Source organism: Chelonoidis abingdonii, chromosome 8 (genome assembly GCF_003597395.2).
Source record: "Chelonoidis abingdonii isolate Lonesome George chromosome 8, CheloAbing_2.0, whole genome shotgun sequence".
Lineage (NCBI taxonomy): Eukaryota > Metazoa > Chordata > Testudines > Testudinidae > Chelonoidis > Chelonoidis abingdonii.
The window spans coordinates 2193632-2215465 of record NC_133776.1 but is presented as its reverse complement, the minus strand read 5'-3'; the positions used below and the strand labels follow the sequence as shown (position 1 = coordinate 2215465).

The window sequence follows — 21834 nt, the reverse complement described above, 5'->3', positions numbered from 1 at the left end:
GTCCATACCCTACTGAATTTAATCTTTAACCATTTTCTCATGTTAACAAATTCTACAAAGGTATTCTGGCAGTGGAAAATGATAGATTTTAAGGCCAGAAAGGATCACAGTGGTCATCGATAGTGATTCCTTCTGCTCTTTAGAATCTATGAATCTAGTCTGATTTTCTGCATAGCACATGCCATAGAAATTCACCGAACCATTCCTGCAGTGGAGGGAAGTCTCCTTCCCTGCTACACAAGTGAAATATTAAAAAGACCCCTAAACTTGTGGCTGAACTCAAGGTTATCTTTTATACACGCATCTAATCTTGATTTAAATATAGTTTATTGTAAATTTAGACGGAGGTATAAAGATGTAGATGTACATATAAAGCTTCATAGCAATCACATTTTTTTCATGTAAGTGTTCTTGAAAATACTGTAGTTGTTCTAGGTCTATTTGCATGTTCATGACAAGCTTACTTGCATTGTCTGAAACAAAACTTTTAATATTGTTAGAACGCATAATATATATAAAAAACAACCTTACAGAGAGCAGAATCTAAATGGGATTCAAGTGTGAGGGTGATGAGAAGGGCAATATCAGAAACCAGAGACAAGTAGATGAGACCTCCTATGTGTTGGGGTTTTCTTAACTGGAATGTAATTTTGACTTTGGTGCAAGTTACTTGTTATCCATTTTAGCTGCATTTGTTAGCATGCCAAGATTAGTTATGACTGCCCGGTCCCTGAACTCTGAGACTGAAATCCCTCACATCTTTGCTTTGCCATTTGTTTGAATTTATAATTTTTATTTCCCCTTTTTGCTGGTTTTTCACAGGTTACAATTTGGTTAGTGAAGTCATAGGAGCTTCTGATCTGCTTCTCTTGTTAGGTGTGTAAAAAGCCATTTTTACTGCCCTTAACGTGCCTCTTTAAAATTAATTAATTAAACAGTGATACACTGAAAAAAAGAGTGAATAACAATGCAAATGCAATTTATTGCAGCAATTTAATCTTGAATTGAAAACATTTTATAACTACTTTAAGAAAACTCAGTTCCCACAGTGCCAATGAAAAGCCAATTGCTCACTGTCAAAACACTAAACAGATGCCTATAATTCAGGCATTTTTCAGAAGTTTGTTCAGAAAAAAATTATTTACAATATGCAGGAATATTTTGTGTTTCTCATCACAAATGATAATATAACTTATGTCCCATCATCTGATGTCTAACACATGCAGTCATTTCATCAGCAAAAATGTCTTCAGAACTTGAATGATCTAGTTGAGATTTTCTGTTACCTTTTATAGTAGCCCATTCGTTTTGAGTTGGATGTTAGATTGGTACAGTTGTAAACAAATCAGTTTTAAGATGTTTCTGTGCTTATTTACAATAATTTGTAGAATGATTGCAACTTCAGAGAGGTTTTTGTATAGTAAATACCTGGATACTGAGTTCTACTAAAAATTGGACCTCCTATTAGACATAGTTTTGGGTTTTGAACAGGGTACTAAGGCGTTTCAGTACGTTTCTGTAATTATTTCCTAGGTTCCCAAGGAGAAACAGCATTCAGAGCTACAGACCAGGGATATGAAAATGACAAACAGTACAAAAAGGTATATTTGAAGAAGGTATTTAGTTATTCAATCACAAAGCTTTTAAAAAGATTAAAATCTGTCTTTTTTTCTGTAGGAGTTAATTTTTTTAAAAAGACACTTTAATAACGAACTGTAGATGTAGATTTAAAGAGGCTTGAGAGCTGAAATGGTTTAGTATAATTTAACAGCTAGACTAACAGTTAAAATATTTTGTGGGGAAGAAGGGAGTAATATAAAGTCCTTAAATCTTCTGTCAAAATAATATTCTCTAAAGACTTGGGTTGTAATGGGCATGTTACTATAGTCATTCTGTGTTCATTTTAAATTTCTATGCAGCCTGAGGGACTGATCCTGCCAACACTTACTGCTTGTAACTGTGACAGTGTTGGCTGGTTCAGGCCTTAATACAAAATTCAAAGTGCTGCATCATGCACTAGCTTCAGTTATACATCTGAAAGTATTGCATCTTATGTCCCTTTTCCATTTAGACATTATATATCAAGCTTTGGAATTAATTCTTTTTCTGCTCAAAACTTAGTGCAGCAACTGTTTTTATGGCCTGCTCATTTTCGAGAAAAGGAGGGTTTTTTTGTTTTGATCTTAGAAGATGACTTTGCTGTGTGAAATGTCACATCAGCTGGTTAATAAAGTTCATTAGCGTGCATGTTCAACTTTTGCCTTGCAAGTGAGGAAAGTAAAGTTTAGCATTACACACTTCTAGATCACAGATCTTATTTTTATTAGTGCTGTTAACCACCAAATAGCATCTCTGATTGTTTAATTTCATTTTATAGTAGTTTTCATTTTTGCCATTGTATACTTTAAAAATTTCTGAACAAATTGGAATGAAATCTAATACATGCTGAGAACTTCTTTGAAAAATATTTGCCTTGTATGTGAATCTAATGATCAATACTGTGTATACCTCACAAATGGGAACATTTATCATCTCAGTCTTAGCAAAACTGTAACTAACTCTTATTTTAAACAAGTCGGTGCATGCAGGCATGTATGCATGTGCGCTCCATTTAATGCACGTGCACACTTACTGCACATGCCTTTTATTAGGCAACCTCCTTAGGCTGATCAGACAGCAAGTGTGAAAAATCGGGACAGGGAGTGGGGGATAATAGGAGCCTATATTAAAAAAAAAAGTCCCAAATACCGTGACTGTCCCTATAAAATCGGGACATCTAGTCACCCTAAACCTCCTGTCTTGGACCACCTCAAAGTCTCCACATTTGAAATGAGCACCATTCTGTTTCCCTTTTATTAGAAGCCTACCTTTGCTTAGCAACAGATTTTTGTCTGCCTTGAAAGGTTGCTTAAGACAGGTGTTCATTGTTCAAAACTCGAAGTGTTTCACTCTCAAATTGTGAAGTAAAGGTCTTCTTACCTATTGTCTTAACAAATCATTTATGAAGCTAAGCCAAATTACTTGCTTTCATATATATTTTGTTGAATACCGCACAGGTAATGAGTGCTCATTAAGCTTGGTTTCTAAATGCAAATATCAAGTCATAAAGCAAACCAAGGCAATAAGTGGTTTTATAATAAATCAGTCTTAAGAAGAATATGTTCTTTCATACCTTTTGGTGGAAAAGTCACTTAGATCTGAATGAAACAATTGATTAACTGCCTCCAAATCAGACAAAATGCTATGGCTACTTATCTGAATTCCCAGTGATAATTCATGCAAGGATCCTCTCTTCATATGCAGAGTTTCTTCACCCATGCTTGTGACTGGCTAAGCTCAGTGCTGTATTGCTGGGGACTTGAAAACAGAGGAAGAAGAGTGTACAAATCTTCATTATTATTTATTGACTTTTCTGTGGTATTCATTGCCATAGCATTTGGGTGGTAAACAATGTTAAGGTCACAAGAAAGTATTTTTAAACTTGGATGTGCTGCTTATGGGCCTGGTTCAACTGTCACAAAAGTCAGAGGGTATCTTTTTATTGACTTCAGTGGAGGTTTTATGGAAGGCATTAGAATTTGAATTCTGGTCACCAGTAAGAGGCTGTGTTACTGCGCTTCTGACTGTCCTTAATGAGTTAGCAATGGTTTGTTTTGAATGTTTTAATTTTATTGCCTAATTGCTTCCACTTGCTCTTTCCTTTTATTTGTACCCTGTGAGCAGTGGAATAATTCTCATGCTATTTTCTTGTTCACCTTGTCTTGCTTTTCTGGGTACATCCCTCCTGTGCATCGCCGCTCTCCTGCCTCATTCTGAGGCCTAAATTGGCTGTGAGGAAGAGGTGCTGGCTCTAATGAACTTTAAAATTGGGGCCCTGTTCATACACTTGTGGAAATGGGAGAACACTATACTGGACCTAGCATAAAACAGTACCTCTGTTTTGTTCACTGTGTGAGATCTGCTTATGCTGTCAGGCAGAGCATGCTGATAGGCAATAACTGTAGTGCAGGGGCAATAATCAATAACACAGTGTGTAGCTGCTTTGAAGGTTTGGGATATAAGAAGAGAGAGAGAAAACCCTCTTGTTTTTAGTGCATTTACTTGTGACCACAGATCTTTTCAGTTTGCTGCAAAACTCATGACCGTGCTGCAGAAAACATGGGCCCTGATTAAATCTATGGGCCTCCTAAAGTTCATCTTAGTTTTGTTATCCAGCAGCTCTGCTAATGGAATAGCTTTCTTACTGCAGGGGAGTGATGCCTCAAAAGGGAGGGTTAAAGGTATCATGGGTTTTCAGAACTGTATACTGTTCTTGTGGTAGTGATTGAAACCAGACATTCACTAATGGATAATGAAGATAGCATAGCCACTTGGTTTATTGGCAACCAAATGTTTTCTAGACAATGGGTTAGATGACCTTTCTTCATACTGTGCATTCCATTTCTGACCCACATTAGGTTGCATTCCATTTCTAGTCAATATTAGGCTGTGTTAAAGATTAAGAGGTAGTATGCATACCTTAATAGAGAAGTCCCTAACCTTGGTTACTTCCCTGGTTCTACATCAACATGTTTTTGTTCTCATAAGTTTGCCTGCCTGGAGAGCACAGTCCTGAAATTATTGTTGCTGATGTCTCTATACATTTCTGTTTTCAAGGGTTTAAAAATTTTAATTTCTATAGGTCTAACAGGTTGTCAGTCTTAAGGTGATTTTGATTTTATTTTTGTACTAATAATTTTAGTAAGTCCAGTGACTTCTGATTTACTTGTCTTCATGAAACAATTCTGACTAGTTTAAAAAGCACAAAATCCTTTTTTTGTTAGAGATTTCAACTTAATGTATAGGACTTCTCTCATTAGGCACTGTGGGTACGATTTTCAAAGGCACTTAAGTGACAGAGGAGCCATAATCCCATTAACTGTCCTTGGGACTTAAGCCCTGATGCTGCAAAGATTTATACATGTGCTTAACTTCACCATTGTGAATAGCCCCATTGAAATAATGGAACTACTGTAGAACCTCAAGAGTTACAAACACCTCGGGAATGGAGGTTGTTCGTAACTCTGAACGAAACATTCTGGTTGTTCTTTCAAAAGTTTACTGCTGAACATTGACTTAATACAAATTTGAAAATTTACTGTGCAGAAGAAAAATGTTGCTTTTAACCATCTTAGTTTAAATGAAACAAGCACAGAAACAGTTTCTTTACCTTTTTAAACTTTCCCTTTATTTTTTAATAGTTTGTTTAACATAGTACTGTACTGTATGTGTGTTCTGTGGGGTTTTTTGATCTCAGCTGCTGCCTGATTGTGTACTTCCAGTTCCTAATGAGGTGTGTGGTTAACTAGTCAGTTTGTAACTCTGGTGTTTGTAACTCTGAGGTTCTGTTGTACTCAGGGGAGCAAAGACAAGAACACGTAAATTTATGCAGGATTGAGGCCTTAGATCGGGGTGGGCAAACTTTTTTGCCCTGAGGGCCACGTCTGGGTATGGAAATTGTATGGTGGGCCATGAACGCTCACGAAATTGGGGGTTGGGGTGTGGGAGGGGGGTGAGGGCTCTGACTGGGGGTGCGGGCTCTGGGGTGGGGTCATAAATAAGGTGTTTAGGGTGCGGGAGGGGGATCAAGGCTGGGGCAGGGAGTTGGGGTGTGGGAAGGTGAGGCCTCCGGCTGGGAGTACAGGTTCTGGAGTGGGGTTGGGGGTTCAGGAGGGTGCTCCAAGCTGGGACCAAGGGGGTTGGAGGGCAGGAGGGGGATCAGGGCTGGGACAGGAACTTGGGGTGTGGGAGGGGGTCAAGGATGCAGGCTCAGGGTGGCGCATACCTCAAGCAGCTCCTGGAAGCAGCGGCATGTTCCCCCCTCAAGCTCCTAGGCGCAGGCAGTGGCTCGGTGCGCTGCCCTGTCTGCAGGCGCCTCCCCTGAAGTTCCCATTGGCCATGGTTCCAGGCCAATGGGAGCTGTAGGGGCAGTGTGCAGAGACCCTGGGTGCCCCTACACATAGCAGCCGGAGGGAGGACATGCTGCTGCTTCTGGGAGCCACACGGAACCACAGCATGCACAGAGCGCGGCAAGCCATGGACCGCATTCCCCAGTGGGACCTTGAGGGCCAGATTAAAACATTTGAAGGGCTGGATGCCGCGCCCGGGTCATAGTTTGCCCACCTCTTCCTTTGATGTTTATGAAAATGGGGCTACAGCTCCTAAGCCATTAAGGTTCTTTTGAAAATGTGGCCCTATATAACTGAAACCTGATAGATTAAGGTGAGAAATATGTCTGTTAATGTAAACTACTTACTTATGTGTTATGAAGGGAAAGAAAAAGAAAAGGTCATTTGTAAAAGTTGGAATCTGTGCCGTGGTTCTTCCTCATTTCATGCGATTGTGCATCCTCATTCCCTCCATGCTATTAGTACCACCCATTTTGGCAGCAAATTTGTAAAACCGTCTTGATCTTTATAACAGAAGTAGCATTTTAATGATTAATTCAGTATTTTTCTCATGTAAAATCCCATGAATAGATTTTAGTGATGGCTAACTTTGTTAGGAGAAAACAATGGCAAGTTCAGTGGAAGGAAGGGTGGTTCTTTGAGCATGTGTCAGTGTAGATTCTCCTGTAGGTGTGCATGCAGTATTAATCTTTTGACTATCAGTGTCTGTCTGGGTCACGCATGTGCCTTGGGCCTTGTGCATGCTCCTGTGTGAGGACATAAAGGGTAGAACAGCCATGACCCTCCCTCCATTCTCTCCTACTGCCTGTGGGCAGTGAGATGAAACCCAACACTGTCTGACCCATTTCTCTGTTGTTGTTCTCTATCTTATTTACAAATTTAATTGAAGAATTCATTCTTCTAGTCAAATTGGCCCTACTTGGACTTTCCCCAAACAAAATATATAAAAAAAAGAAAAAGGACATCCCCCCTGTCCAGAGGGGATTGAGGCTCAGCTCTGACCCACAGGAAATGACACCCACCAAACTGGAGCCAAAAAAATCATCCTTAGCTAGTGCCCTAATTGTACTTGGTCTTTTCTTGCCCTGTGGCACTAAGGTTTCTTAAAGTCTTACTACATGCTTACCAACTGATCAGAGATCCCAGTCCGACATGGTCATCAGTATTGTCCTTCTAAATCTCAGGGAGCCCCCACCTGCACCTTTGAGCCTCTTTTAGAATGCTCTTTGCACTCTAAGATCGTCTTTACTCCATCCCTCAGTTGATTTCAGAGTTCCATCTGAATCAAAAATTAACTGGCTTGTCTTTGTCCCAAAGCCCCACTATGCACCAGCAGAGGAAATGCTGCACACTCTGGATGTCTTCAGAGCCTTACATGGGCAGAACCCAACTTTTCTTTAGACTATCTCCTCATTTATTTGTAGTCATAGACAGCCTGTCAGACTGTCCGAGCAGATAACAGTGTATCTCAACATGTCATCAGATGGCTTGTGCATCTCTCCCCCTTAGTGTTAAGGCTCCACCACAGCTCAGTGCCAATATCAGAAATCTGTAAGGCAGAAATGTGGGTTACCCTTTGACCTTTGTTAAACACTGTGCTTTGGAGTTAGCTGACAGGTCAGATGCCAAGGTCGGGAGAGCACTCTGCAGTCACCATTTGACTGATGTAGCTGCAACTCCTAATTTTCACCATTCAGAGGTAGTTGCCAATCAGCTACAGTGGGATTTACACTGATACACATTCGTAGCAGAAAAAATGGTTACTTATCCTACAATAACCGTTTCTTTGAAATGTTGTCATGAGCATGGATCCCACAGCTGCCATCTGCCCTCACTTCCAGAGTTTTGAGCAGACATGGGTTTTGGATTGTTAGGGAGCCTTAGGGAGGGTTGCTGCTGCCAACCGTTTATGCCCTCACAAGAGAGGGTGTGTTTGTGTGGCTCCGGCTGACACTGCTGTTCAGAAGACTCTGAACTCACACTCATGAAGAGCATGCACACTTACAGTGGGACTCTCACAGACAACAGCATCTCGAAGAACCTCTGTTCCTGGAAGGTAAGTAACCATTCCTTCCTTTTGTTGTCTGTGCCAACAGAGTTGTTAGTGTGCGTTATGGTATTCAAAGATTTCTCTTTCAATTGTAATGCAGTCATAAAAGACATGAGAAAGCCAGAGGAAATGTATGTGAAATAATGCTATGGGTCTGATTATAAACAAAGGAGCGGAAGTTATATTTAAAACAGTCTCATTCCTTACACTGCTACCATTTCTGCTTTGATGTTGTACTAAAGACAATTACTTAGCCTCAGAAGTTTTTTCCTTAGTTCCCCAGGGAACAGCAGGCCGGGAGAACTGGTATTGCTGCAAGTAATCACAGATTAAACAAAAACTACATTTGAGAACATGGAACAGTGTTACACACTGTGCAACGCTTCTTTAAACACTAACGGGCAAGCTAAGGCTTTAATTCCATATGTTCTTCCTTTTGTAGAGTCTGACCCTTAACATAATTTTTAAAGGGACACTGTCAAGTCATTTTGAGAAATTCTTTATTTGATACCAGTAACAACGTTACTCAGCAGAATTCTAAAAATATACCTTATTTTTCACTTGTCAGCTTTTTTGCTCTTATTGGACAGTGAAACTTGATGGATCCGTTTAATTTTTGGTTCTCATGCATTAGCATGATGCATTGGTGTTTGGTTTTCCAGCAGTGCAGAGATTTAAATAAACAAACACAAAACAAAATAAAACAACCTCTCCCCTTTGTATTTATTGAAATATAAATATGAAACTGTTTCTCTTCCTACAAAGATGGATAAAGCTTTTTTTTGTTTTTTTTGTTTAAACCCTCTAGTTTAGGCTTTATCCTATTGACAGTGTCTGTTTATTTTTTTGTATCCATCCATATAGTGTGTGTCTGTACTTACATGCCTATGTATATGGGTTTTTTTGTGCAGTGTATGTATAGTTTGATGATACATGAGCTCTGAAGAACTATTTTGTTTTTCTTAAAAAAAAAAAAAAATTCAAATTCTGATATTTGAGGCTTGCTTTTAAACTCTTATGTATGTTTTGAAACTGGTAATGCTATTAAATGTTTTCTTTAATGAAAATGTAATGTTACATTTGAGCAGAGTATTGTTCAAAGACTTTTTAGTGTTTTTTCAAATAGGTTAATACATTTAATATTAATCTCCAATTTTTAAAACTAGTTGTATGAGAAATTCCAGTGGAACTTAATTCACACACTATTTCTGAACAAATGTGAATTTTTAAGACATGTGGCTATTAATAGAATAATTGGGCAAAAGAAAATCAGGCATTTTGTTCATGGAGAAATTTGGAAATAAGTTGAAGGTATTAAGCATGACACATTTCTGCAATTCTGGAGGGGTGAGAGAAACTATGCAATTTAACTAGACACTGCCAAGGTGCTGTAGAGCGAGAGCTTTCGCTCTCTCTCTCTATACCTAGCCAAAAGTCTTTTATTCCTTCAAGTCTGGAGGTTGAGCAGCAGGGCAAATCCTCTTTTGACAAACTATCCAAGCAGCTGAGGTATTTAAGAACAAAAAAACTTTGTTTATTCTCAGCAAAGTTAAAGGAGTTAACTGTTACACATACAGCTATATGTCCAACTTTGTAAAGAGCATCCAAACTTCAGGTCTTTTTTTATTGAACTTCCTTCTACCTCTTGTTTGAAAAGAAAATGCTGATATCTGAAAATACTTTTGAAGTGAATAATTGAGGATGCAGTGCCAAAAATCTCCACAAAGTCTCTTCAAGCAAGGCTAGTTTAAACCTTTTTTAGGATTTGGACACAATTTTTAAAATTGACTTTAATTCTAAAATGTAGCCTATTTGTTGTTCTGTATGACCTACAGGCTGGCCAGCTGTTTCCAGTCCCAGTTGGCTAGTAATAGCTGTTGAAATAAGTTTTCTTTTTTGTTTGAACTGACCCATTCATTCCTGCCTTTCATCTGTTTTTATGTAACGCTCTTTGGTTTAACATTGTTTTCCTCCCACCCCCAATTTTCCCCTTCCTTCTCCTTGTTGTAAACTCGTGGCAGGGCCTGCTTGGTGAACTCATTCTATTACAACAGCAAATCCAACAGCATGAAGAGGAAGCACGCAGAGCTGCTGGCCAATATAACACGGGCTCTTCCCAGCAGAAGCGAAAGGTGATGGTTCAAAGGGCACTGTGTACTATATTCATATTAACCAAGTGCTTCAGCCTCCTTCATTTGATGTAGAAGAAGCTAATTTTAATCTGACCAGAGACCTAAATAATTATTACAAAAATCTTTTTGCAAGAGCACGTGGTGTTAAACTGGTCCTGCTTCCTGTCACTCTACCTGGGGTGCCATTAAATGACTGTGGATATTCTGGGGGCAGTCTTATAAGTAATTTAACATCCATTTCTGAAACCTTTGTTTACTTCTAATTTGACCTATATTTTAAGTTATATTTCTAGAAACTGGATTTAGGGAAGACAAAGAATCCTAGTCAGCCTTAAACTGAGTGCATGCTGATTTAGCTTCCCAATTCTGATATCGGATGCAGTATTTAGAAAGTATATCTCAGACATATCCTAGTTCAGTTTATTCCCGATGGGGTGATAATTCTATCTAAAACAACCTGTAACATATTAGGATGAAACCATAAACATTAAACTCCCCGATATAGTTGCAGTGATAAACAGCCAATGACAAAATTAGTAATAACACAATAGTGAGCGTTAGCCGGTTACCAATGTCTGATGGCTAATGCCTGGGCAAAATCTGATATTCGTAACATAAACAGGAATGTCAGGAATGGTCTAGATCATACTTAGTCCTGCCACGAGTGCAGGAGACTGGACTAGATGACCTCTCGAGGTCCCTTCCAGTCTTATGATTCTATGAAACCTAGTACACCTCTACCTCAATATAACGCGACCTGATTCAACACAAATTCGGATATAACGCGGTAAAGCAGTGCTCCGGGAGCATGGGGGCGTGGGGCAGGGTTGCGTACTCTGGTGGATCAAAGCAAGTTCATTATAACACGGTTTCACCTATAACACGGTAAGATTTTTTTGGCTCCCGAGGACAGCATTATATCGAGGTAGAAGTGTATATGTATCTCAATAGCTTTCTCTTGCCTAGCTTCCATCGTAAATCACAGTCCAAGTAATTTGGCTGTTGGTCTTCTATACATTATTTTACGCGGTGCTATAGTTGGATTTTTAGCATTAGCATGTTGCCGACATATTGGTTACTAGATTGGGATAATTTCTGTAGTCATGGGTACTTCAGAGCTAATTTTTGTAGCCAGTATAATCACTTCTGTGCCTGTGAAAACACAGTTATCTGCAGTTCCCATGTCCACAGAACCTACAGTTCATTCTGACTTTTCACAATTCCATAGCTTTGGAATTAACCACTGGATACACCCCTTTAACACACTCTGTATCTGAGGTTGTATCGGAGAGAGAGATGGAGAAGACTTGAAATAAAGTTCTATGCATAATATTGTATATAGCCATGGTTTTCACCAAAGAGCCTGGTGGATTTAAAAACCTAAAACACGTCACATTTTAAATGTCAGTACTCCAGTCTGTCTCCAGCATCCTTTGTCAAGCTACTGTTAAATGTTAAGCGGACATTCCTTGCCACGTTGCAGCTCAAGAACTACCCTTCCTTCTCCCCTGTACAACTATGGGAAAGATGAGTAGTGAGGGGGAGAGGTATGTTTCTTTGTTTCATTTTTACCTCATGCACGTAGTGTACCTTTGTGGCTTAGAGAAAATTGACCAGTCCTGTCCTCAACGAGACACCATGATACATAATAAAGATGCTGGAAGTGTAACGCACTGGAGTCTGACTGCTCTGAGAACAATTTGTCCAATAGTACAGGGGTGGCCAACCTGAGCCTGAGCAAAAGAGCCACAGTAATATATCAGCAGCCCCCCATCAGCTCCCTGCCCTGTCCCAGCTCCCAGCGCCTCCCGCCCACTGGCAGCCCCGTCGATCAGCCCCCCTTCCCCCATTGCTCCCTGCACCTCCCAATCAGCTGTTTTGTGGCATACAGGAGGCTCTGGGGTGGGGAGGGGGAGAAGTGAGGTCACGGCAGGCTCAGAGGAGGGGGCGGGAAGGGGTGGAGTGGGGGCAGGGCCTGTGGCAGAACCAGGGGTTGAGCAGTGAGCACCTCCCCTCCCCCCAGCGCATTGGAACGTTGGCGCCCCGGAGTCAGTGCCTATACAAGGAGCCGCATATTAACTTCTGAGGAGCCGCATGTCGCTCCGGAGCACAGGTTGGCCACCCCTGCAATAGTAGGTTACACAGTCTTTTCCCACTTCCCATCCAGAGCAGCATTACTGGTAAAAAACAGGGATACCTTTAGCAGACTAAACCTGCCTGTTTGTTTACTGATTCCTTTACATAATAAGAGTGACTCCTTCAATTCCTTTGTCAGGTAGCATGTAAGTCTGTATTTAAGCAGAGCTAGGTAGTTTTTTGTCTTGAACGCAGTGTATTAATTTGACTATGCTGAAGAGACTACATTCTGAAACAGAAAGCACGAACATTTCCACAGAGTAATCCCCAGTTTTTTCTAAAGCCTTTTAAGAAGAGTTCCTATTTGTGTAGCGTTGAATGTATGAAAACAGTTGCTGGAAAGGGAATGCAGTACTTAATCTTTAAACTTTGGCTCCATTTTTTGAGGAACTAGCAAAGAATTTATTTTTTCAGGATTAATCTGTTTCTACAGAGAATTTCCCATCATTATTTATCTTTTGCAACTAATTCCATGGTGTTGGAATTGCAGAAAATATTTGATGTCTAGCACAGTAAATAACTTAGTCCTGTAAGGGAAAGTCCTAAATTTAATGTCCCAAATGCTTGAGCATCACATTCTTTGCAGAAGTATCAAAGCCAATTGTAACATTTAGATGTGGAGTTTTGTGTGCTTTGGTGTATGCCAATGGCAAGGAATGATGATGTGGTTTATTTTGCTGCAACTAACCCATTTGTTGTGAAACAAATTGAATGGCTGGGCAAACAGAGAACTTGCTGTACACACCTTAAAAATGAGGATGTAATAATATAAAGATTCAGTCATTGGGCCAAACTCTGTCTTGGCGGAAACAGGGGCTTCTCCCATTGAAATCAATCAAGTTGCTCCCACTTATGCCAGGGCTAAATTTACCTCGCTTTTCTTTTGCAAGCTGATATGTTACCTTTCTACTTGAAAATATGATTTTTTCATTTCTATTCCTCTAAGCCTGGGTATTCCTGTTCCTTTCCTTTAATATCTCATTGACATTGTTGTCAGAATGTGTAATGAACAAACCAAGCAGCAGGACTTGCATGCACCATGTTATACAGATCCTCCTCACAGTGATATAAAAATAAATCAACTGCAGAATCTAAATTTCCCAGATTTTCATCTTCAGTCTAGAATGTTTCTATAATGTAGATTGTCTATTTTAGATGGAAATCTATAAAAATATTACAAAAAGGACACCTGATAACTCATCTATCATTTTTAATACCCTCATACACTTGTAATTCTTTCCCTTTAGATTATTATTGACCACTTGGCAAACACTATATTTAGGTGAGGGGTTTGTTGTATATCAAGAACTCGTATGGCTGCATCTCTCTGTGCATTGACATTTCCAGTGATGCTGCTGGGAGTTGTTATAGCTCCTAATGTTTAACCAAGAGATGTTTGTGGTTTGGGGCTGTTTTGTGATATCATGTCACAATAGTGACAATCTCCCAGATTTTTAAGGTGCTTAGGTACCTAAAGATGCCAATAAATGCTTCCTGGGATTTTCAGAAGTTCCAGGACTTGGTCCCTATATGGCCCTATGGTTTTTTTGGTCATTTATGGTTTTTTGGATGAATTGGAATGACAAAAAAATTATCTACAGAGCATTTGAAATAAGATCTAAAACAAGTAATTAATGGATTTGTATGTTTTGTGAATAACATAGCTGAAGTCAACGTACTTCACTCCCCCATCGACTCTGCCTGTGCCTCTCGCTGAGCTGGAGTACCGGAGTCGACGGGAGAGCGCTCAGGGGTTGATTATCACATCTATGCGATAAATCAGTAAATTGCTCACTTCCTGCCGATCCGGCAGGTAGTGAAGACATGCCATCAGCCTCCTACACTGCCCTTTTCAGCTGGTGGCAGCACTCCTTGTGAGAACATGCACCACTGGCAGAAGGAGGGTAGTGTGGTCATCTGCCCCCCGCAGTAATTATGGCTGTAAGTCGACCTAATGTGGGTTGATTTAGGGCTGTAGTGTATACATGTCCTTAGCTCTGATATATGTTACTGCTAGAAGTGTCTCAGTGCTGGGTATTTTCCTGCTGTATATTGTGGCACATCATTAGAGGGCTGCTTTCTAGGAACTAGATTAAGGCTACCACAAACCGCTCCTTTGTGACCGACAGCAGGTTTCATCTCGTGTCTGCTGGGAAGAGAGATTAGTGCATTATCTGCCCACCTACTCCTGAAGTATAAAATGCCGTTAATGGAGAAAGGAGAGTTGTGCCCCACTTCGAGAGCATTCTTTGGATTCCAAAAAGGCATTGTTTATTTTTCCTAAAATTCCTCAGGCATTTTCAGTAGCTGTTTCAGGGGGAGAATATTGAATACTTGTCTATATATCAGTGGTATATTTATAGTGAACAGAATGAAAGGATGCCATAACAATGAGTGATGTAATCCCCTTCACTATTTCATTAAAGATTTATCAAACCTCCAGGAAATACTATTAAAAAAGGCTTTCTTAAATGCTTTTGAGAAGAGGAACATAGCTGTTCTTCGGATGTCTGCATTGCCCAGAAACATTTTCTGTATTCCATTTTTTTCCTGTTTTCCTCTTTTCTTCCTTCACTGTTTTCTTTGCTTCCTGTCCCGGTCTGCCCCATTATATCCCTGTGGTGCTTTCTGTTTGGATGGGTAGATATATCTCTGTTTGTTTAGGCATACCATGTATTGCTAAAGGTATCAAACCATCTTCCCTGTGTTGAACTCTTCTTAGCGTCTGTCGTAGCAGGTGCTAAGAGAGCATGTTTTCTGTGCTGTTGGTCCACTGGTGGAAACAGAGGGTGGCCCACTTCCAGCACTTTATTTTCAAGGATCAACTAATGAATAAGAAAATAATTGGATATAGGGAGCATTGTAATTTGGCATTGCCTATTGCAAAGTTAATACGTGGTCATGTGTATCTTATAGGTTAAGTAGCTCCCATAAGCCAGTTGCCATGAAGAACTGGGAATTATTAATCTGCCAACAGTTACTATGAAATTAAAGAGTGACTACATTGGTTTGTGTCCTGTAAATGACATGTTATCCATGCATTAAGCTGATAGTCTCCTTTGATTTTTCAAACTAATTTGTTTGAATTGCAAATATTTAGAGTGAATGCGTTTTAAAGTTGAGTTGAATTTCTTTATATTGATATTATTACTTCATTAACTTTTCATTAATCGTTCCTTCTTAATTGTCCTTTAGGCTTTACGTTAGTTTTAAAATATGTGCACGATGCCTATTTTTAGTATTTTATATTGAATTTGTGACCTTAATTAGGAAAAAACAGATTGAAAGTTCCATCTGTTTTTACTTTCTTTTATAGATCTACTTTGCTTTACAAATTCTATTTTTGAAAGGATTTGACTAGAAATTCCTTCATGTTTGGGCAACTATAGTAAGATCACAGTTTAATTCACTGAACACTGAAAAATTTAACATTATTTTCACTCTTCTACATTGTTTCCCACATTTTAATACTGTCTTAATGACTATGCATGCTAATGTAAAGCATCCCATCAAGATTGCATGTTGACAAATTAAAACAATGGAACAGTAAAATATACACAATACTTTTGCAGAATACAGTATTCCTGTTAGAACTTGGCTACATAAACAAATTAATACGGTGCTCAGTTGTGTACCAGACACACAGAATGTGATCCCTTTGACATTTATAAATCTTAAATATAAACGCCTGACAAGAATACACTGTATGATCTACAGGATGCTGATAGTTTAGAAAGATTTTATGTACTGACATACCTAGTGGGGAGTAGTGTTGGACCAAATTGATACAAGTTAAGTATCAGAGGGGTAGCCGTGTTAGTCTGGATCTGTAAAAGCAGCAGAGAGTCCTATGGCACCTTATAGACTAACAGACGTTTTGGAGCGTGAGCTTTCGTGGGTGCATCTGACGAAGTGGGTATTCACCCACGAAAGCTCATGCTCTAATACGTCCGTTAGTCTGTAAGGTGCCACAGGACTCTTTGCTGCTGATACAAGTTAGTGTTTGCATCTTCAAAGTGCCGTACTAATTAAACAAATAAATATTTAGGCCCAGACAATTTGGCCACATGACTTTATCAGTCCCTTAGTGGGGGAGAAATTCTCAGAGGAAGTTACTGAATTTTATTTATCATTAAGCCTGATTTCTCAGAATCTGTTCCTGGAGGTGTTAATTTTTCTGCTGGCTTGCACAAAGATTTAGACTTCATTTATAGAATCTTTCTGCTTTCGATGGAACCTTTAGTCACTTTAAATGCCAAATGATGATTTGATTTATGAATTTGATTTGACTGGAAATGCATGCTTAATCAGATATTTTATGTTTAATAAAGATTCTGGTTTGGTGTTCAGTTCCACCCTGATGATAAACTAAACATATTTGCTGTATAACCAAGCAATGGTTGTGATTATGTCTCTAATGTTGTAGGTCTCTGACAAAGAGAAGATTGATCAGCTTCAAGAGGAACTTCTGCACACACAGGTACGTACTGTAGTCCTAGTAACAAGGAATCAAAATTCAGAGGACCGTATGTGCAAAACTCAAATTTGCTAAACAAAAATGCACTTGAGATATAAGACATCTTCCAGAAATTGAAGGAATTTTTTAAAGATTATGTCTGGATCAGAGGCTTCTGCAATACAATTGATACTCCATCCTGAATTGGACAATGTGTTAGATTTACCTTTTCTGATTTTAGAGTTTTGTTGATTTGTCTTGATTGTTGATTTGTCTTGATTTTTAATGTTTGTTTAGCCTGCACACTTTGCTATAGAAAGGAAATGGGATTATACATAACAAGATGACATTTTAATCTCTTAATCCGTAAAATGACATTTCTAGGAGAGACACAAAGCTCTTAAAATGCATTAGACAATCAAGCACCGGGGGATCTAAGTGTGGAACAAGAGAAAGTTCTGTAATATTAAAAACCACAGAAGGTAGTATACTATTCTGTTTATAGTCATAGTAGAATTCACAAGGACCAGTATGTTTCCATTTCTTCCAGAAGAAGAATTGCATTGTTGACATAGACAAAATTAGAATATTTGGTTCTCTTATCAGATAAGTTTACACCAATCAGTAACCATTTCCCTCCCATTTAAAGCTGTTTTTATAAGAGGTATTGTGATATCCTTTCAGTGTGAAAAGCTGCCAATGGCAAAGTTACAGAATGTTTTCCTTCGGATATTTTTGTCCATTTATTGATGGACTTCAGTAATCTGAAGCCAATAGAAGCGCTCAGGAAACTATTTTAAAAGCTTGAGCCATGCTGACAACTACTGGCAGAGCTCTTCAATTTTCCACCCTTTTCAGATGACCAGCCCTTTTTAATTTTTGTTTTTAAATTATAAAGGCTTTAAAAATGCTCAAAAACCTGATATTTTACAACTTTTAAAACTGCCTTTTTTCCCCTTGTGCTGTAACAATTTAAAATAGCCTGCCTTTCCTGTCAGCCAGGAGTGAATCAGAACAGTTGTTCTAGAAGCTGTGTTAGGCAGTAGAGCCACAGTGTTCAGTTACGGACCTAAAGGGGGCTTCTAAAGCCACATGCAGACTCTGAATATAAGGATCTTTTTCTTGGTGATGGTGAGCACCCACAGCTTCCCACTGATATGTTAGTGACATCTATGGAATTGTGGGTGCCCAGCAGCTATGAAATTCAGGCTGCTCATTTTAGATGTTTAAATATGAATTTAGATGTTCCAGGTTTGAATATTTTGGCTTAGTTCCATGGTTCTAAAATAGTCTGATACCAGAAGTACCTTTGGCTTCTGATAGCTGAAAAATCTATTGTCTAAAGCAGTGGTTTTCAACTTGCGGTATGCAGAGCCAGGGGTCCACAGACTGTGTCTAAGGGGTCCCTTAAAGGTTGTCATTACTGTAGAATAGTGGCTTTCAACGGACCATGTCTGATATTTCCAAAGGGTTCTGTGCCTCCATTTGAAATTTTTTAGGGGTCCGCAAATGAAAAAGGGCTGAAAACCACTGCTCTAAAGCATTTTTGTAAAGTGTATGCAATTTGTAGGAAAAATATCAGAGAATGTTGCATTTCTGTCCCTGCTTCCCTCACCGTGAAATCCTGCATAGATCGTAGTTTGATAACTTCTGGTTTAGGCTCTTGTTACATCCATTTTTGAATAGTTTTCGCTTAGTTATGTAGGATTTTAACAAGCTTTCAGTGGTTAAATATTTTCTGTGGTGTGGAGGGACTTGTTCGGAGAGTTTTTTTTTTCATATAATATTCTTAGATAGGGAAAAGTTTGCTGATCTGTTCATACTGTTTTCCATGATTACTCTATTTGTACTACTGTTTTGTAGCTGAAATATCAACGAATTCTTGAGCGCTTAGAGAAGGAAAACAAAGAACTAAGAAAGCTGGTGTTGCAGAAGGATGACAAGGGCATTCATCAAAGGAAGCTAAAGGTACTGTATCGTATAGTTACACAGTTGTCCGTCAGAAGTGTCAGACCAGAATTAGCCCATGAGCTCCACAGTGCTTCATTAATACTTATTTAGCAATTGGTCTTTTAACATTATAAATGGATCTTAACATTTTTAGTTGTTGATGAGTGGACTTTACATTTAAGGATACCGGTTAAGCAATTTGAATGAACCTCATTTCTAACTGTGCTTTAACTGTATGTAATTACATGTGTTAGCAACTTCATAACAAGAATACTACTGAAGTTACTAAGTCTATCTTGAAGGTTAAACAAATTAAAAAGTTGGATTTGTGGTTTGTGTAGTATTATGTCTTGTAGTATTACTTGTCTAGGAAGGAGTATGGCAGAAAGAGATCTAGGGGTCATAGTGGACCACAAGCTAAGTATGAGTCAACAGTGTGATGCTGTTGCAAAAAAAGCAAACATAATTCTGGGCTACATTAACAGGTGTGTTGTAAACAAGACACGAGAAGTCATTCTTCCGCTCTACTCTGCGTGGTTAGGCCCAACTGGAGCATTGTGTCCAGTTTCTGGGCACCGCATTTCAAGAAAGATGTGGAGAAATTGGAGAGGGTCCAGAGAAGAGCAACAAGAATGATTAAAGGTCTTGAGAACATGAGCTATGAAGGAAGGCCTGAAAGAATTGGGTTTATTTAGTTTGGAAAGAGAAGACTGAGAGGGGACATGATAGCAGTTTTCAGGTACTAAAAGGTGTTCGTCAGGAGGAGGGAGAAAACTTGTTCCCTTAGCCTCTAATGATAGAACAAGAAGCAATGGGCTTAAACTGCAGCAAGGAGATTTAGTTGGACATTAGGAAAAAGTTCCTAACTGTCAGGGTGGTTGGACACTGGAATAAATTACCTTAGGGAGGTTGTGGAATCTCCATCTCTGGAGATATTTAAGAGTAGGTTAGATAAATGTCTATCAGGGATGGTCTAGACAGTATTTGGTCCTGCCATGAGGGCAGGGGACTGGACTCGATGACCTCTAGGGGTCCCTTCCAGTCCTAGAGTCTATGAAAATCTCATTATTTTTATTTAATTATAAAAATATTCTTCTAGCTGTTTGTATACAGTTCTCTAGCACCTCCATGGTTTGAAATGGGACTTTGAAACTTGGCAGAGGGGTAGTTCTGAGTGTGAGGAAGCGTCTTTTGATGGCCCCATATAAATCCATGCAGATTTAACTAAGTAAAGAGTTGTTGAAAAAAGCCTAAGTACTTGGCGGTGCTGTCTGTAAAATGGGGCATGTCGTGTATATGTCCCCCATTGTTTCAGTAAGCTAGAAATCCTCCTGCACAGGATATCAGTCTACTGCTGCTGCCAGTTATTGTAGATAATACTTTAGCTAAAACGGAAGAGGGCTCAGCTGCAGCGCTGGAGGTTTAAGGCTCAAACCTTGATGAGAGTGTAAGCACACAATAATCTTCTTTCTAGGACTTCAAGGTGAAAACTGTTGGCATTTGGTCTTAGCTCTTTTAACTAGTTGAGTTTTCTCCCCTGTATTTCAATTCTTTTTAGAAATCTTTGATTGATATGTACTCTGAAGTTCTAGACATTCTGTCTGACTATGATGCCAGCTATAATACCCAAGATCATCTACCTCGGGTAAGTCAGTGAAGTCTTAAAGGGTTATGTTGCTTCATAGTGTGACTACTATAGAGTGCATGAAAAAGTTATAGGTATTGGTTTGCAGACCCCAGATTAAGTGTTAGGGGTGATTTTAATCTTACATGCAGAAAAACAGCCTAGACATTTAATCTAAAAACCTTCATATATCCCAGAATGATGAAAATTAGAGCTAGTCCATTTGCCTGATAATGCAGGACTTTTCCCTATAGTGTAGTTCTGAATGTTTTGTCCATTTAACTTTTAAATGGTTGGTCAAGCCAGCAGCCCTGAATATGAACCCCTACAAATGCTGGGTGCTGGTGTCATTTTTGGTTTTGAATTTCTGCATCCATACATACCTGTGCAGTTTGGTACTACTTCAGATCCAGATTGAAAAAGGCTAACTTTCCAATTCATGTGTGACCAAAATCTTGCAAGAACAGACCATGTGGCTTCATCAACATTGAACCAAACCCTGAATTAGCCTTGAACCATAGACAAAGCCTGATCCAGATCCAGACACTGTTACTTTGCCCTATCACTAGTTTTAAATGGCCTAAGGAGAAAGACTTTTGCATGAATAAAATCCATTGTTAATCTTAAGGAATTCATTATTTGTGGCAATACTTTTGTTGTCAAAACTAATCAAATGTAACCAGCTCTAATATGTGTTCCCAATTGGTTGCTACAATGTATTGTTTAACTAAGCTGTCCTACTGAAGAAACTGACTTAATTATGAAAAGCCGTTGACTGCTACTACTACTTTCATTTAAGGTTGTAGTGGTTGGAGATCAGAGTGCAGGAAAAACCAGTGTTCTAGAAATGATTGCTCAAGCCCGGATATTCCCTCGAGGGTCTGGGGAAATGATGACACGTTCTCCTGTTAAGGTAAGAAGCAGTATCCTAATGGTATTCAAAATGTTGTAAAATATCCAAGTACTATAAATTCACTTAATCTAAGCTAAATTATCTTTGTTTGAATATCTGATTATTTTAAAAGCATTCATCATAAATATGCTGTTACATTTTTACTACTGATGGGCTAAATCCTACCAGTTACTTACTATCAGGGTGTAGCAGTTACTAATGTGGATGGTCCCATAGATTTCAACTGGAGTTACTCACACTAAGTAAACACTATGCCTAGATGTATTTGAAGAATTGGGGCTTTAATTTTTAAATGAAGAAGAATAATACATAAATATGTGCTGTTATGTCTGTACACATTAGTTCTGCCTCATCTTCCGTTTTGATGAATAGTATTTTCCTAACTCCCGAGGTATTGTGAGGAGAGATGCATTGAAAAGATTGTGAAGCGCTGTGCGATATAGTGGGAGGGAGGTGTTATTAGTTGTATTATTATTGTGCAGAGAGCTCCTGTGGCCAGGTCTACACTGCGACTTTAAATCGGTTTAATGGCCGATATACCGATTTAACGCTGTACCCGTTCACACGACGTCGTCATTAATATCGAGTTAAACGGCTCCTTAAATCGATTTCGGAACTCCTCCCA

General features: G+C 39.1%; 1 protein-coding gene across 1 annotated transcript in view; it reads left to right on the top strand.

The window, feature by feature from the left end:
- Nucleotides 1–21834, top strand: part of OPA1 (OPA1 mitochondrial dynamin like GTPase) — an 88654-nt gene that overhangs the window by 8511 nt on the left and 58309 nt on the right. The window contains 7 exon segments of the mRNA XM_075069044.1: nucleotides 823–876; nucleotides 1534–1601; nucleotides 10020–10130; nucleotides 16693–16746; nucleotides 18586–18690; nucleotides 20231–20317; nucleotides 21096–21209. Coding sequence (XP_074925145.1) covers nucleotides 823–876; nucleotides 1534–1601; nucleotides 10020–10130; nucleotides 16693–16746; nucleotides 18586–18690; nucleotides 20231–20317; nucleotides 21096–21209 — 593 coding nt within the window.